Genomic DNA, 16,601 nt, shown 5'->3' on the forward strand with positions numbered 1-16,601 from the left:
ATCTGGTTTATTCTCTAGTACATTTATTCTTATTTAATATAATCGCCTCTTTATCTACTTACGACCTTACACTCATTCGATAATCGACGTAGTCTTGTCTTCTCATTATGACAAAAGTAAATTTGTCTTCTATCGCACAATGGAGTGTATCCTCATATAAAGAAGGAAATGTATTGGATTGCCTTATGGATACAAACCCAGATACTGTCTGGCAAAGTGATGGTCCTCAGCCGCATCTGATCACCCTTCAATTCACGCGTAGAGTGTCAATAAATGTGAGCTTCACGTGATTTATTACAATATTCGTCATTTGCTTATCTTTGACACATTAGCAAGTAAGCATGTACCTTGATCACACGCTAGACGATAGTTACACTCCAAAAACTATCTCTATTAGGGCTGGTACATATCTTGGTGACTTACAGGAAATCAGACACATTGATCTTAATCAACCACGGGGATGGCATCATTTCGCGCTCGATAACGAAACAAAGGATGTAGTAACTTTAGATAAAAGCTTAGAGGATTCCCATGGTGTATCTGATGACGCGTGTGTTGTACCTTGTTCTAGAGTCCGTAACTAAACCGTTCCCACATAGTAAACCGATTACTGGCTTTGTTCTACAATTGGCTATCTTAACTAATCACTTAAATGGAAAAGATAGTCATATCCGTGGTATAGCAGTTTTTGCGCCAAGAGAGTAAGTTTCAATCACTGATTTTAGTGGATCCCTTAAGTCCGCGTAACTTGATTGAGGTACTAACGATACGATACTCACAGTAAAGCCACAAATAAGCAAGATAGTTTGCCGTTCACATCGCCTACATTTCAAATGCACAGTAGAATACGTTAATGACATCTGTCATTTTTAGACTGCAGCTTTTTTTTTGTCAACAATTTGTAATCACGTAAATCGCAATAATGTTAAAATATGCATATATATTTAATATATTGACGAGGTATGTGCGTAAATGACCTTTGAAGTACTCCGATCTTTATCGATCGGAGTCGATTTGATAAGCGAGCGAAGGTCTCAGCAAATCTTCGGCATGTTTGAAATGATGCTAGTTGTATAGTAGTAAATGCGACAGAAATAACATAATAAATGATTAATTTACATGCTCTTAAACTTTCTTGGCCGTCTGAGCTGCCCATATATTATGAGGACAGTCCGGTTCAAAGTTTTTCCCAGTATGAAAATAACTGGATCTCTTAGGACCCTTGCTTGCAGGTCACAAACCATAAAAAAAATAAAGACGACGTCCGTTATCAATAGGGCAGAAATCTACACTTTCCTATCAATCTCAAGGGTCTATCCATAGTAGTATCAACCTGAGTTCTTGTTAGGATAGAATATGGATCCTTCAACAATGGACCAATTGGAAAACCTTCCGAAGGATATCGCGGATGATAAAATCGCTTCGATGTTGCCGCCATTACCACCGCTTAGCCAACTCATCGCGTTTTATACACTTCACTTGCTTGCCATCCCACTCTTGTTTATACTAGCAATGACAATCATTTTCAGTAAGCGTTTACATAGGCATCCAGTTAGTTGGATATTCTTCTTATCAATGATGATGTCTTCCTTCTTTTATTCTTTCTTGATATGGGCTGGTCAACCACGCAACCCACACCCAAGCGATGGCGTACGTATAGCGAGCGCAGTGTTCGCTATTATTGCACCAACTGTTCAGGGTGGTACTGTCTTAGCTTTGGTTATGAAAGTGAGTTCAGGCCCTTCTCCCAATGACGTAGAAAATTAATATATAACAGGTCTGGACAGTTTTGGTTGACTTAGTTGAACCACGCTTTGTCAAGCCAGTTGCAAAATGCCTGGCATGGGATCCTTTCTTACTTTCCTTCCCATGGTTGATTGTCTTCCCAATTTTGATTTACGCTGCAGTTACCGCATCAACGGATGTAATCTGGACACAGAGACTATATTTCTATTGCACAATTTTACCTCAACATGATGATATTCACGTTACTGCAATGATGATATCAATGATTGAATTGGCACTCACCATCGTTTTCAGTATCTGGTCAGCAGTACTTTATTTCTCAGTTAGCAGAAGCATTAGGTCGAGAAAGGGTAGTGATATCAATGCTGATTTGATTTTCAGAGTTATGACGTTCACTTGTTGGATTATTATGACATTAGTTGTCTCAGCTGTTGAATATCGCACAAGAACGATTCATAAACCGTTAGCAATCTTAATTACTACCAATCCAATAGCATGTTTCCTTATCTTTGCTTCCCAAAGAGACATGCTTAAGGTCTGGGGATTGAGTCGCTTCGCCAGGTACTTCAATTGCACTCAATCAACAGATTTCTCAGGATCTTCTGATAGACGCAGCTCAACTAGAAACACTCACGATAGACGTGAGCTGGACAACATTGAAGGAAGGAAGGAGTTCAGTAAGCTATCAAGTGTAGATGATATTGAGAATACTAACAACTATGATTTTGGCGACTACGAATTTCAAGATACTATGAAAAAAGATGATAGCTATGAAGGTGAGGACATCCAAGTTTTACACCAGAGGCATGATCAACACGATCACTTGAGTCCGACTAGCCCAACACAAAACTTCCATCACGCAATTGGATCTAGACCAGCATCAGCAGGAGACCAATATGCCGCTGCGTCACCTTCACCTAGTCAATACACGAATAATTCCCCGTTCAGTAATTATTTCCCAAGTCCATCATCAACCCCAGTTTCGGGCGCAACAACTAATAGACACGCTAAGAAGGATAGCGGTAGTATTCCTACACGCAAGCCAGTACCTTCTTTCGCGAGTTACGAGCTCCCACCGGTCCCTACACCAACTTCCCCAGTTAGCCCAGTTTCTAGTCCTGGATTGAATAGAAATGGTTCACATCATCTCAACCGCAATAATTAGTGGTCAATTTCGAGTACGATTATTTTAATAAATTATTCTAATTAATATGTAAAGCTACTTCTACTGCGAAATGCATGTTGTTTTGTTTGTTTTGATTTTAAGAATTTAGAAAAAAAAGAAACGCGTTATAGTCAAGAGGAAGGAATGATATATGATAATTCAGATTGTATAGCCTCCTAGCTTGTATATCTCTACCTTAGTTCACCACCATCACCAACGATGTCAGTAAACTGGCAGAATAAACTACGGCAGGCGGAGATAGACTCTCACCAGAGCTGGCTGGATGATTTAGAGGAGCTTTTCGTTAATGCACACCAGCGTTTCTCTGATATAAGCTGGTCCACTCAGAATGAAGATGAAGAGATAGTCCACGCACATAAAGGTGGGAAATAAATCACTTACTGTAGCATACTAATATGCTCTACAGCTATCTTATACGCTCGCGCTCCCTCACAGTTCCTCAGCGCCTACCTTCCAAAACAACCAAACACCTTAGATACCCAAGACAACTCGAGTAGTTTAAACGTAGCCGTAGCCTCAACTCTGCAGAGATCACCTTCTCCAACTCCAAATAGTCTTATTTTACCAAAGTCAACATCACCAGCTATTCTTTCCTCTGCATTGAAATTTCTCTATACAGCGAATGACGGCGAGAGTTTTGATTTCCTGTTCGATCAACCGCTTGTTGATAGACAAAATCAGGATGAAAGGCAAGCAAAAATGCGTTCAGATTTGGTCTACATGTGGAGATCAACGTTGTTCTCTGATGTAAAGATTACCTTAGTCGATGATACAGGCGAGGCTCTCAAGAAGCACGATAGTGACGATGATGATGTCGATGATGGGGAGGCTATCTTTTCAGCACACAGAGCATTGCTAGCGTCCCGTTCAACGTATTTTGCTAATATACTCTCACCTACGACTGGATTCATTGAATCTTTACAGAATGCAGATAGTGGTCCGCGCAGTGTCACCCTCCATCAACCACCTTTTACACCTGCTTCTCTTCATTTCGCTCTTGGGTATATCTATTCTGGTACAGTGGCATTCTCAAACCGCACATTGGACTTAAGTACTGCGTTTGAAGTGTACGAGGCAGCAGAATATCTTGATTTAACACCTCTTAAAGCTCAAATCGTTGGGAAGATATCAGAGATGGTAAACTACTTTGATTTTCCATTTACAGCTAATCGCCAACTGTTGATTAAGCGTATACCACGGATATTGGAATTCACATTAAGACCGACAATAAATGAGCCTGAATTGGAGGCATCGGTTTTCGAATTGTGTGTTAAGGGTTTTGGAGATATTTGGGGTAAAGACATAGCAGAGTTGCCATACCCAACACGTAAACAGCTCGTATCATCTGTAAACCTCGGTATTAGTTCACACACACTCATACCAGCATTAAAGGCGGTTATAGCTATACAAAACAGACTCAAAAATGAAATGCGCTTCGCTAAATGGGTGAATGAATTAACTAATATGGTGAATGCAGTTGATAAACACATAAGAAGGTGTCTTGATGCTAACCTCGGCGAGGTACTCGATAGTGATAAATTCTGGGATCTTGTCGACGGAGTTGGATTCTCAAATGATGCTTTTGAGAAACTCTTAGAAATGATAATTGAGAGTCTCAATGACGAAAATTGCATTTTCAGTTATCAGTCCTTCACCAGTAAAATACTTCGCAATGAGAATGAAAATAGGGTTCTAACACCATCTATGCGCGAATGGTGTGACGAAATAAGGAAGAAGATAGTAAAGAGCGTTAGAAGTCGCTGGATGAATGTAAAAAGCCTTGGTTTGTTCGAAAAACTCGAGAAGTGGTGTTTACAGGAACTTAGCGAAGGTAAGAAAATGTTTATTTTATGGTGAACTGTGTTAACAGTAAGCTCTAGAATTGGGTGTTGGTGTCGATGAACTACTCCCACCAAAGCAAACTACTCGTCGTTTTGTGAAGAAGTCGACAAGTAGCGTTAGAAAAGAAGATGATGGGACTGATTTGCGTACTAACGTGCTAAGGAATACGGGTAGGCGTGCCACCAGCACGATGAACGCTAGACCACCCAGAGCACAAACACAATCGACGAGCGTAGCTACCACATCTCATCAAACACCTCCAAAAGCAGTCATACCACCCCGTCGAGCGGGCAGCTTGAATACGACGATGTCAGCAGCTAGTACAACTCCAACAACTGTTCGGAGTGGGCGTTCACCTGCACAAAGCGGTAGTCCAAATAGTAGATATCCAGGAGGTAGACGACCAATCGCGCAATCATCGAGCGCATCTATCAGTCCATCCATGCGATCCGCAGCTAGTGCAGCAAGTCGGGCGTCATCTACGACTACATATTCTAAGAATAACGCTGAAACACAGAATAGCCCTTCAGTTGTTAGGTCCAAACCTAAAACAGGGTCACAGATACCAAAACCGTCTTCAACACCGAGGACAACAACGCCGTCGATTAGCAGTAATAGAAGTGCAAATATCAATCGACGTATGAGTACGCCTTCGCCTTCACCAAGTCTGATACCAACACATACCATGCGCATGCGCAGAATCTCTACGCCTAGCAAGACAACTAGAGGCGATGGTGACATGATGAAGCAACAACTTAGTGATAAAGAGAAGGGGAAGGACAATGTAAAGAAAAAAGCTGAAGGGAGTGTCAAAGAAAGTCAAGAAAAGGACATCTCTGGTAACACTAAAAATGAACCCGAAGATTCAAGTGTAATTGGCCTGCGAAAAGAAAAACTTCCAAGTCATATACAGAAGACAAATCAGGGTGGTCCACGCTTGCGTCCACGCCCTCATTCGCAATCCGGTAATAGTGTACGCTCATTGGCGGCGAAGTTTGAAAGCAATAGTGGGGACAGCAAGCTTGGTCCTCGTCCTTCGAGTGTGACACCAATTGTTGAGCAGGATACAAAGAAAGACATGGTAGAGGATTCAAAGGAAAGTAATAAGGAGGACGCAAAAGAAGGTGGCAAAGAAGTCGCCCCAGAGGTCACACAAAGCGAGAAGTCTGATAAGGAAAATACCAACTTAAGTTCTCTTGAAACACCTCAGAAGAAACCAAAATCAACTGTTGGTCGTCTACGTTCTGGTACCTTACGACAACATGAAAATCCATTGGAAGACGCCAACGCGACGCCCCGTGCAGTATTGCAAAGCGAGAGTGGTAACAAATCGCCAACCAACTCAGAACACAGATTGAGTAACTTGAGTCTCGTCGGTGGATTAGGCGAGGGTGAATCTGACCCAGAATCAGTTGCACCATCGCGTATACCCTCCTTATCACTAACTGAACGCTCTTTAACTACGCAAAAAAGTATGATGTCTCTCGTTGAGCATGATCCTGACCAAGGGAAAGAGCAGCAATGCACAACTCAGGAGACTGCACCAAAGATGGTCATAAAAGAGCAAAAAACGGTAGAACCTCATGGTGTTGCTCTCACAGTTGGTATACCATGCATTGTGGCTTGTAAACCTAAACGTAGAAAATCAGGCGCGTCTATACGTTTTAGAGCTTTAGTGAGATACTTAGGTACAATTGCGAACGAATTTGGTCCTTGGGTTGGCGTTGAAATTCCTTCAGAGGAAATTACAGAGGAGAAATTCAACTCTGTATCTGGATGGAATGATGGAATGTTACATGAAAAGAGATATTTTAGCGTAGGTCTCGAACTCTTGAAGATATTACATTTCTGACATAGCCACTAGTTGCAAGGGGAGAAATGGAATGCAATGGAGCCACGTCGAAGCCTAACAATACCAAGTGAGGTGGGAGGCAAAAGCAGGGTGCCTAAAAGGAGCATAAGTAGTAGTACTAGAGCTGTATCGGGTATGTCCAGTCTCTCTGAGACAAGCCCAATAGAAGAAGACAAGAAGACACAACCACATAAAGCGCTATTCGTTAGACCGGCTAATGTCGTCTGGGTTGTGAACACCTAAGCGGATAGAGTAGATTACTCACATTTTAATAACTGGAATATAATAACACTCTTTACGATTCTCTTTTAAGTTATCACACTCATTGTAATCTTATTAAGTCATTTTAGATTAATATCCATCTACAAAAACAAAATGCTGCAACTCTACATGAACTCCAAATCATCATCATCACCGTCATCTAATGCCTCATCATAGATGTTAGTATCGAGTCTGGTACCAGACGTAGTGTGACCACCACCGAGACTTGGCTTAGTTTTCTTGTTCTTTGCAGCGGCTGCTTTGTTGGCACGTGCCTTTTCAGCTGCGATAGTATTCAATCTAGTTGCTAAGCCTTTAATTTCGTTTTCTTTGAGACTATCAGCGAGATTCTTAACGATCGTGGTTACGTATTGCTGATATTGTGGGTTACTAGCATGTGGTTTAAAGTATACCTCTTGTACTGCACCAGCGAGTTGTTGGAATTCTGCCAACTTGGTTGGCTTCTTCTTGAGTGTTTGGGAAGTTGAAGGTGCGACGTTCATACCAGCGAACAAATCGGCTGCATTGGCTAAGTCACTAGCGATTTCCTTCTCCTTGGCTGCTTGTCTCTCAGCTCTCTGCTTCTCGAGCCAGTCGATAGCGTCACCATCATCGATTTCACCTTCCTTATCCATTCTCTCTTTACGCTCTTTCTCCTTCTGCTCTAACTTTTGCTTAAGTGTGCCTTTCTTTTTTGGTGGTGCAGCAGCTGGTGCTTTCTTCGCTGGTGTCGGCGCTGGCTTCTTCTTCTCTTCATCCTCCGAAGGCGCATCCCAAGAATCCTATGTTAAAGAATTGAATAATTGGATAATTACTAAAGAACAAACGCACCTCTACTTTATCATCCTCATCCTCGTCATCCCATTTGCCTTTACGAGCTGGTGCAGGTGCAGAAACTGGTGCGACCTTTTGTGGTTGTTCATCGGAAGAGGATGCGTCTATATAAATTTAGTAAGGATAATTTATATACTGTCCATCTGACTCACCCCAATCGTCCATTTTTATTATTCAAAGTTCGTAGTTTGAAGTCAAGCTGCTGCTCGTTTGACAGATACTACTATCTGAACATATAATAAAATTTAATATGAGTTTAATGCCACCACCGAGTACTACAAAATCTACACCAAAACCCGCTCACAAAGTTGCTTTACAACCTGGTTACGGTCCTTTGGATTGGGCAAAGTTGAAATCATCTCAAGAGGATCTTAGACAAGTTGAATGGCAGCACCCAGTACCTATTTCACCAAAGATGATGTCCCTACATCGTGGTAAAGCTAATAGCGTCGATGATGAAATTTGGTGCAGCTTCAATGGCAAAGTCTATAACGTTACCCGTTATTTGCCTTTTCATCCAGGTGGCGAGAAGGAAGTACTTAGAGTAGCAGGTAGAGACGGTACGGATTTATTCAGTGAGTGGCCTTTAAACAAAGGAAAATTCATCTAAGACACATGACCCAGTGAAAACGCACGCTTGGGTTAACTTGGATTACATGCTTGATGAATGCTTAATTGGATTTCTAGTGCCAAATGGCAGGGGTGTACAAGATGCATTAATAGACGATGATTAGACTGATAGGTAGGCTATGAGTAGTGATTTTTCTCTTTGATAATAGACGCTATATCTTGTTGTAATTTTTAAGTATAAATTCAAATCCTAAGACGTCTCGTTAGTCAATCCCTTTAGTTCTCTTTCTACACTCACCTTCACGCCCTCGTCCTGCATTCTCGCTGAATCGTCGTACACTATGCTCTTCTAACTTTTTCTCTGCCATACGCCATCCCAGCGCACCCGCTGAGGTAATATTGGCTGTTTGTGAGAAGAGCGTCGATAGTGTTGGGTTCGCCGGGTGAGGAGTGTACGTGATAGTTTCATGACAAGTGAGGTAATCACTTAATGATAAGTTAACTGATCGTGCTGTCGTCCGCTGTAATTGCGGTGAAACTGTTAATCTTTCGAGTACGAATGCGGTTGAACTGCAATTAAATAACTGATTTACCTGTAAGAAAATACACTCAATGGGAATATAACCAACCTTTATCGCCCATAAGGGTGCTGATTGTTCTACACCTATCAGTCTATCCGTGATAACGTCGCCAGTTTTTCTATCAATGGTCCGACTAAGAACGTCTACGCTTTTAACGTGCGAGGAATTTGGGTTTGGGTATTTTCTCCATAAAGAAGAAGTGACCTTTTTATTATCAAATCAGCTAGATTCTTAGAAAGTTTATCAGGACTAACGTGTTGCCATGGGTAGTTGAAACCTGACAAATTATTAGACGCTTTACTTGATATATTTATCTTTTACTTACTATAATGTGAATTAAAGGACGACACCATCCATCAAATTTTTGTTATCAAGCTTGATGAAAGTTCGAGTAAAATGATGAAATAGATTGATCATTCACCTTAAAAGTACTTTCTAGATGTTATTTACAGAGGAGATCCACCACATTGTATAATACAATAAATCACAGGTAAATTGCTTTAATAATATACACTAGAACCTCTCATAGGTAGAGACAACTGCGAGCATTTCATATCCAAATGACTAAAAAAAGTAATCTACAGTAGATTCTTGTAAAGTTTTATTCCTGCAACAAAAAGGTTGATGTACAGAAAAATACCGCAAAAGTTACTCTCCGAGGTGGGCTCGAACCACCAACCTCTCGATTAACAGTCGAACGCGCTAGCCAATTGCGCCATCGGAGATCTGATATTAAGGAAAAATTAACTCACTATAACTCATTTTTTTAAGAAATCCATTCTAATATGTACTTATTATTTTTCTCACGATTTTAAAATTCGTTTCTTTTTTTTGGGGCTTTCCTTAGGTAAAATGAGGCCATTTCCACAAAAATATTTGAACTTGTTTTTAGGGAGCGAATTAACAGAGAATAAAGCTGCAGAAATATCTATGTACCTCGAACAATATGAAAACATACTTTAAAAAGAATTTTAGTAAACCGACAATATGCACTTAAATGTAATAACAATACCACTGTTCACCACCGGCAATCGAACACCTAGGGTATTATATCAGAAAGCCAAGTGTCTTGCGAAAGGGCTTCAACAAAACTATTTTACACCGGAATGTGTATGGTTATAAACCTAGTAACATCTGTCAATATAAAGGAAGTTCTTCCGGCTATATATCTCATAGTTGGTACATGTAAAGTCATTGAGGCACCCTTCACCGTCACCACAATGCATATCGTAAAAAGCAATACATCCTTGAGTACCATCCTCAATACTGCTTGCAATCTAAACCAAGTCGGCGACATTGCGGAGCAATTTAACTTGTGAGTGGATACAATAAGGATTGCTCTCGGAAATGATCTTTTAGTTCAATGTTATCTTCGTACTCGAGATATTCTTCAAGTGATGCTCAGAAAACTCATATAATCGATACTCTAAGGGTGGTAAGTGGAAGGACTCCCAACTTTTATGTTGCTAAAATCATAACCTTTATCGTTAAGAAAACCAAACTAGAAGACACTCCGTCGGTAATTAAGGTAATACGTATTTGAGCGTCGAGTAGGTCTCGACGGCCAACTAATCAAACTAATTATAAGAAATTGTATGCAGTACATCTAAAACAACCATCTATAGAAAAATTCCCCTTTAAACGAGACCTTCACCTTCAAGCAACAAAACGATGCTGTGGACGATTTCTGAAATTGGTTGTTGCGCGACATCTACGGTGAGATCAGCATCCTTTGGTTCTTCATAGTCATCTGATACACCAGTGAAGTTCTTGATTTCACCCTTACGTGCCTTTGCGTATACACCTCTTCTGTCAGTCTTTTCACAAATATCAAGTGGGGTAGCGACATGGATCAAGAAGAAGTTACCTGCACCACCAGTTGTCTCAACTGTCTTACGTGCTTGCTTACGTGACTCTTCAATTGGTGCGATTGGTGATGCAATGACTGCAGCACCTGCTCTGCTTAATTCTGCAGATACGAAGGCAATTCTTTGCAAGTTCTTGTGTCTGTCCTCACGTGAGAATCCTAATTCTGTTGATAATTCTTGTCTGACAGTTTCACCGAGTAACAAACTGACAGAGCGACCACCTTGCTCGTTAAGCTTGACTTGTAAGGCCTTAGCAATTTGATCTTTTCCAGAGTTCCATAAACCAGTCAACATAATAGTGAAACCTTGTTGAAGTCTTGGTGGGTAAGATTCACGAAGAGTCTTGACAACTGAGTCGTATGAGAACCAATCAGGAATGTGAGCACCAGTCTTGAGACGACGGCGAAGTTCAGTACCTGAGATGTTGGCGGTTGGGGTGCCTTGTGGAACTTCATCGACTGGTTGGTATTCGTCGGTTTCAGGGAGGTAGGTCATCATTTGGAAAGGAACCATTTCAATTTTGAGTTCGTCCTTGAATGATGTGACAAGCTCTTGGGCATCATATGGACCGTAGAAGTCCTTGCCGTGGCTGTTCTTACCTGGACCAGCGTGATCTCTACCGACAATGAAGTGAGTAGTACCGAAGTTCTTACGGATGATAGCGTGCCAAACGGCTTCACGTGGACCAGCCATACGCATAGCTAAAGGCAAGAGAGCTAATTGGGCCATTCCGTTTGGATATTTTGGCATAATTGATTGGTAAACTCTAACTCTTGTGAAGTGGTCAACGTCACCTGGCTTGGTAAGACCAACTACAGGGTGAATCAAGACGTTAGCTTGACGCTGGCGAGCAGCACGGACAGTGAGTTCTCTGTGAGCTCTGTGCATTGGGTTACGTGTTTGGAAGGCGACAACCTTTCTCCATGCGAGCTTCTTGAAGTGAGAACGTAACTCAGCTGGAGTGAAACGTTGAGCGACGTAATCGTAGTGAAGTGGTGGGTTGACAGCTTGAACCTTACCACCAACGTAGCTATCCTTGACGTTGTTGTGAAGGTAGGCGATAGCAGGGTGTGCGAGGTCGTTTTCACCTGCACCAAAGACCTTTGCGGCCTCGTTTTCCTTGTTTGGTTGCCAGATGTCCTCAATAGTAATAATAGCGAGTGGGTTCTCGTCTCTTGGATCACGGAGAGTGACTCTAGAAGATTCTGAAAGGCCTAATTCCTTGATTTTTTCACTGGAAAGGTCTAAGGTGACTGGGATAGTGAAAACAAGACCATCTGTTAATCTCATGTTTTCAACAACACCCTCGTAGTCCTTCTTGTTCATGAAACCTTCCAATGGGGAGAAACCACCGTTCATAATGAGTTCTAAATCGCATAATTGACGTTCAGTAAGTGATACAGAAGGGAGAGTTTCGGATTCTGCGACGAGTGCGTCGTGCTTGTCTGCGTCTCTGACGTGAAGATCCTGACACAATATTAGCGGAGAAATACGGAATATCCTATAAACACTAACCTTAAGGACGTTTCCGTGGCAAGGGTTTGACATTTTATTAAACCTTCGTTGTTACAGGAAAAGATGTCAAGAGTGTTTGATAATCTCAACGTCTTGGGAAACGAAGGCGTGATTAGTTTGAAAAGGTACAATTTTTGGAGTATTAAATAAAGTTGTTCAAGTGTTTGCTAGGCATTTATGAGTCATTATATTAATCTTTCTTATTGCTTTATACCTTTTTACTAATCTCAAGTCTCATTCGTCAAATTTTGCACTGCGGTATAAAGTTCTCGAGGAATACATCAAATGATATGCTTATTTAGTGTATATGACAGTATATGATAGTATTATACAATATTATACCTTGGATAATCTTCCTACTGCCACTGTCGCTCATATAGCTGATCCGTTGGTTCTAACAAGATATACATAAGCGCAACACTTGTACGCTTCTTAGTAGCTAAAACCCAGAACATTATATTATCATAGTCATTTGTATTTCTTTCTTCATTACCCCCATGATCCAAAACCTGGGATTCATCACTTTACTATCGGCCATAGTCCTACTGGGCACCCTATATAGTGTATACTACGATACATTCCAAGACACAAGCTCCGCGATCTCTTTTGCAAAGTCCGCTACTTATTTCGCTACTAAAAAGAACATCTTCAATAAACTATTCGTGAAGAAAGCTTGGGGGTGGACTACTGCGTCGGTATTAGCACTACTTGTTAGTGCTCCACACGACGAACGTACTACAAATAAACGCTGGCGTATCGTTACTGTATCACGTTGGGTTGCAGCAACTTCCTCGTGGTTTTTATTGTGAGTTAGATACAGTAGAATGTATTTAAAAATGCTTATACTATACAGCACCAACTGGTTCTTCGGTGACAGCTTATTACACCGCATATGGCTTATAACTGGTGCACAATGCGTGAGAGAGGAAGACAATCTCGAAGGGACGCCAGCAACGCCGCTACTCGTACCAGTCAATCACCTGGAATGCTATCCACAGCCACTAAATTCTGCTGATACCAGTGCGCCATTGAAGGCCGCAAAATGGGTCGGTGGACATGACGTATCCGGCCATACTTTCCTCCTTATGCTATCTGCATACGTCATTTTCGTCACTCTTAAACCATGTTACTCTCATCTCATAAGAGTGAACTCAGTAAAGGATGAGAAAGCCCCATTGCAAAGTGGCTTAAGCATACTTCACAAGGTCGCGGTGTACTTCTCCATTGCACTTCTCTTACTCTGGATCTGGATGCTTCTTGTCACCTGCGTTTATTTCCATACCCCTTATGAAAAGTTTACCGGTTTATGTGAGTGGTCGCTATTTACCTTTCATGTCTTCTAACACGATTTCAGTGACGGGATATATGTCAATCTTTACCGTTTCGCTTATTAATTAGATTATGTTCATAGAATCTACGATGCATTACGATACGTTATGAAGTTATATACGGAATTATTACAACGCTCAGAGATCATTATATATGAAAGCTCGATTCTTGCGAAAGAGGAAAAAAGAAACCCGTCAACAAAAAGTCTCAAACCAATTCTTACTACTAGCAACTTGTCCCAAATACTCTAACATTGTAAAAACCCTACTTAGTCGCTGGTCCAATCTAACCTTTGATTCCTCGCCTTTTCAAAGATAACTTTGTAACCGTCTCTAAGTCCTGACTGATCATAACAAAATTATGACATCAAATCGTTTTGGTCGAACCTTTTACCGTGTTTATACAACCTTGTAAAGGTGTTTATATATTGACTTGATCAAATAGTCTATCTCACATTTACTACTACTTTCTATACACTAATATACACTAACTACTTATTATTTAATCATTCTCGTCATCGGAATCATATGCCGAGATATTTCAGTACTTTTCATGGTCTGACCACTATGAGATCATTAGTATATACGAAGACCGATGGTGTGAACTGACTACTATGAGATTACTGGACTGTTAGGAGACCCGACTTTTAGGGGTCCGACCGGTATGATATCATCAGTATATAACGGAGACCGATATCAGATTATCGTTCGCACATTGCGATCATCAACATATACACATTATGCCAGAAGTACTCAATAAAGAAGTTAGAAGTATTGGTCATGGATTAATGGGTGTGTTCTGTCCATTAGATTTTCGTCCACATATTAAAGTCTTGATTTAGGAATGACCTGGACTGATACACCTGCACCATTAGATACTGTATGTAATTTAAGAATTTAGTATCCACCTTATTGGTGTACAGGCTTTGGAAGTGATGAAGAGGAGTATTGAGGTTGCAAAAGGTGGAAATATTACTTGGAATGGAGGTGCGTTTTGATAACTCTCACTTCGTCCAGCTCTCATAATGTTCAGGAGAGATTTATGGAACACCAGAGTAAACTATACCATGTCTCGCTGATACTTACTAACATCAAGCCACAGACACAACTCTTTACATCTGTTAAAGCAATATTTCACCAAATACCCTGAAGATGTTGATAAAGTCATTCTTTGTATCAAGGGTGGTATGAACGCACAAACGCATATGCCCGATTGTACATATGAGGGCTTATCCAAATCTGTTGACAACTGCAATGCCATTCTTGGTGGAGTCAAGAAAATTGACCAGTTCGAACCAGCAAGGCGTGATACTAATCTTTCACCAACTGAAATTGTCAAAAATCTCGCCAGACTCGAGAAGGAAGGCAAAATCGGCGCATTTAGTTTGTCAGAAGTAGGTGAAAAGACTATTCGAGAGGCTGCAGAAGCAGCCGAGGGATTAGGGACAAAGCTATCATCAGTAGAGGTAGAATTTAGTATGGCAACTACCGATATACTTCATAATGGTGTAGCAAAAGTATGTGCTGATCACAAGATTCCAATCTATGCATATAGGTGTGTATTATAGAACAAATCGAACCAATAATACTAATTAAATACGTAGTCCAATAGGCAGGGGCATGCTTAGCGGTAAGATTAAGAGTAAAGATGATGCGAAGGGAATGGCAAAATTTTCACCGCGCCTCCAAGATGACAATCTGGCTCAAAATTTGAAGCTGGTTGCAGAAGTTGACAACCTAGCAACCAAAAAAGGCTGTACACCAGCTCAAATCGCCATTGCATGGGTAAAGCATCATTCTAACTGGAATGGGAAATTACCTACAATCATCCCAATACCTGGCGCCAGTTCAATAAGTCGTGTAGAGGAAAACCTCGACGATAGCATAACACTTTCTGGTGAAGACATGAACTTTTTGCAAGATGCGATCAATAAGTTAGACATTAAGGGTGGAAGGTATCCCGAACATGTCTCTCATCTAAACTGGGGTTAAATCATATATTATGTATTTTGAAGCAGAATGCATGTGTCTTGCTTTGTTTTAAAAGAGCTATATCCTATAACGCTAAGTATAATTTGTGTAAATATTGCGTTCATCTTAGCTTTGAATTCATGTTTTAAGGTCATGATGTCGCTTAAAATTCGGAATGGTACCTTTTTACGTAAATGTCATCTTTACAATTACTCATTGCACTCATGTTAATCGTGATTATTATCTAGCGATACTGCTACGTAAGCTCATTACATCTGTCATATGCTGACTTCTAATATACGTAGTAGCTAAATCGCACTGTATGTTCATCATCGGTATCGGAATTCTGACAAAATTAATATCTAAATAATCAATTCTGACTGACTAATGATGATGACGAAATATAAATACATTGTAAAGACGTACAAATTATTACTTTATCCATCAATGCTTCTTATACTGCCAGGATATTTTCCTTTTTGATTTTGTAGGATTTAATTGGAAGCATATCTTAACTAGGGTCATAAAACGTCTTGATGATTGTATCCCTTTAAATGTTCTCCATTACACAGAACCGCCGAAGTACCTTCGGTAGACCGCTTCTACCATGATGATGATGATGATGATGATGATGAAATCTAAATATATTGTTAAGACGATACAAAGTTAAACTGCGTCCATCAATACTTCTTAAAGCATGAGGATTTGAATGGCATGTTGAATTGGTAGGAAGCGTTTCTTGACTAGTGTCGTAAAATGTCTTGATGATTTGCGTGTCCGGGAATTTTCTCGGTTACGCCGAACCACCGGAGTATCTTGGGTACGTAGTCAATTGTGGTTTGAAAAACTCGTAAAGGGCTTGAAGAGCTTGTGCGTTCCTGAGCATTGGACCTAATTCGAACCGAATGTTGATCTTGGTTATCTTTCTTCGCAAGGTGATTCTTGCCATTATGTGTCTTCTACATATAAATATTCTATGCGAGATGCTATCTTCTATGCCGCACGTCCTGCATTTCGGTGAGTCGATTAGCTTGAATCGGTATCGGT

The 16,601-nt window shown here is 40.7% G+C and overlaps 8 protein-coding genes and 1 non-coding gene across 9 annotated transcripts; 5 read left to right on the forward strand and 4 right to left on the reverse strand.

The window, feature by feature from the left end:
* The first annotated feature begins 68 nt into the window (after positions 1–68).
* Positions 69–918, forward strand: WALSEDRAFT_59455 (anaphase-promoting complex, subunit 10). Its single transcript, XM_006956480.1, has 4 exons — positions 69–275; positions 333–550; positions 600–701; positions 782–918. Exons 1-4 carry the CDS (start codon positions 108–110, stop codon positions 852–854), a joined length of 561 nt encoding a protein of 186 aa, XP_006956542.1. The 5' UTR covers positions 69–107; the 3' UTR covers positions 855–918.
* A 2,212-nt stretch (positions 919–3,130) lies between these two features.
* On the forward strand, positions 3,131–6,986 carry WALSEDRAFT_56330 (hypothetical protein; the record flags this gene model as incomplete). The annotated part of the gene is made up of 4 exons (XM_006956481.1): positions 3,131–3,293; positions 3,339–4,763; positions 4,813–6,590; positions 6,639–6,986. 4 exons carry the CDS (start codon positions 3,131–3,133, stop codon positions 6,867–6,869), a joined length of 3,597 nt encoding a protein of 1,198 aa, XP_006956543.1. The 3' UTR covers positions 6,870–6,986.
* On the reverse strand, positions 6,963–9,183 carry WALSEDRAFT_59457 (translation initiation factor eIF3 subunit). The gene is made up of 5 exons (XM_006956482.1): positions 8,921–9,183; positions 8,346–8,875; positions 7,874–8,296; positions 7,719–7,825; positions 6,963–7,669 (listed from the first exon to the last, which is right to left on the reverse strand). The coding sequence occupies exons 3-5, from the start codon at positions 7,884–7,886 to the stop codon at positions 7,013–7,015; spliced, it is 777 nt and encodes a 258-aa protein (XP_006956544.1). The 5' UTR covers positions 7,887–8,296; positions 8,346–8,875; positions 8,921–9,183; the 3' UTR covers positions 6,963–7,012.
* Positions 7,981–8,455, forward strand: WALSEDRAFT_15295 (cytochrome b5; the record flags this gene model as incomplete). Its single annotated transcript, XM_006956442.1, has 2 exons — positions 7,981–8,296; positions 8,346–8,455. The coding sequence occupies 2 exons, from the start codon at positions 7,981–7,983 to the stop codon at positions 8,453–8,455; spliced, it is 426 nt and encodes a 141-aa protein (XP_006956504.1).
* On the reverse strand, positions 8,555–9,147 carry WALSEDRAFT_15449 (MSF1-domain-containing protein; the record flags this gene model as incomplete). The annotated part of the gene is made up of 3 exons (XM_006956446.1): positions 8,555–8,875; positions 8,921–9,076; positions 9,127–9,147. Coding segments are annotated over 3 exons (498 nt in total), but the record flags the coding sequence as incomplete, so codon positions are not given.
* A 340-nt stretch (positions 9,184–9,523) lies between the features above and the next one.
* On the reverse strand, positions 9,524–9,597 carry WALSEDRAFT_t16. The gene has a single exon. It is a non-coding gene; the product is annotated as a tRNA-Asn (tRNA).
* Positions 9,598–10,406: 809 nt separating this feature from the next.
* Positions 10,407–12,341, reverse strand: WALSEDRAFT_59459 (sulfate adenylyltransferase). Its single transcript, XM_006956483.1, has 2 exons — positions 12,256–12,341; positions 10,407–12,207 (listed from the first exon to the last, which is right to left on the reverse strand). The coding sequence occupies exons 1-2, from the start codon at positions 12,286–12,288 to the stop codon at positions 10,510–10,512; spliced, it is 1,731 nt and encodes a 576-aa protein (XP_006956545.1). The 5' UTR covers positions 12,289–12,341; the 3' UTR covers positions 10,407–10,509.
* A 411-nt stretch (positions 12,342–12,752) lies between these two features.
* WALSEDRAFT_27296 (hypothetical protein) lies at positions 12,753–13,653 on the forward strand (the record flags this gene model as incomplete). Its single annotated transcript, XM_006956484.1, has 3 exons — positions 12,753–13,060; positions 13,109–13,563; positions 13,610–13,653. 3 exons carry the CDS (start codon positions 12,753–12,755, stop codon positions 13,651–13,653), a joined length of 807 nt encoding a protein of 268 aa, XP_006956546.1.
* Positions 13,654–14,323: 670 nt separating this feature from the next.
* Positions 14,324–15,575, forward strand: WALSEDRAFT_62528 (Aldo/keto reductase; the record flags this gene model as incomplete). Its single annotated transcript, XM_006956485.1, has 6 exons — positions 14,324–14,375; positions 14,426–14,463; positions 14,507–14,570; positions 14,617–14,638; positions 14,686–15,138; positions 15,188–15,575. 6 exons carry the CDS (start codon positions 14,324–14,326, stop codon positions 15,573–15,575), a joined length of 1,017 nt encoding a protein of 338 aa, XP_006956547.1.
* Between the last annotated feature and the right edge of the window lie 1,026 nt (positions 15,576–16,601).

This window comes from Wallemia mellicola (assembly GCF_000263375.1).
Source record: "Wallemia mellicola CBS 633.66 unplaced genomic scaffold WALSEscaffold_3, whole genome shotgun sequence".
In the NCBI taxonomy this organism is placed as follows: domain Eukaryota; kingdom Fungi; phylum Basidiomycota; class Wallemiomycetes; order Wallemiales; family Wallemiaceae; genus Wallemia; species Wallemia mellicola.

Coding starts and splice junctions, on each gene's coding strand:
- WALSEDRAFT_59459 (XM_006956483.1), bottom strand. CDS start 12,288: ATGTCAAACCCTTGCCACGGAAACGTCCTTAAG. Junction 12,208..12,255: donor GCCACGGAAACGTCCTTAAG/GTTAGTGTTTAT, acceptor ATATTGTGTCAG/GATCTTCACGTCAGAGACGC.
- WALSEDRAFT_59455 (XM_006956480.1), top strand. CDS start 108: ATGACAAAAGTAAATTTGTCTTCTATCGCACAATGGAGTGTATCCTCA. Junction 276..332: donor CGCGTAGAGTGTCAATAAAT/GTGAGCTTCACG, acceptor TTGACACATTAG/CAAGTAAGCATGTACCTTGA. Junction 551..599: donor CATGGTGTATCTGATGACGC/GTGTGTTGTACC, acceptor GTTCCCACATAG/TAAACCGATTACTGGCTTTG.
- WALSEDRAFT_59457 (XM_006956482.1), bottom strand. Junction 7,670..7,718: donor ATGAGGATGATAAAGTAGAG/GTGCGTTTGTTC, acceptor TCTTTAACATAG/GATTCTTGGGATGCGCCTTC.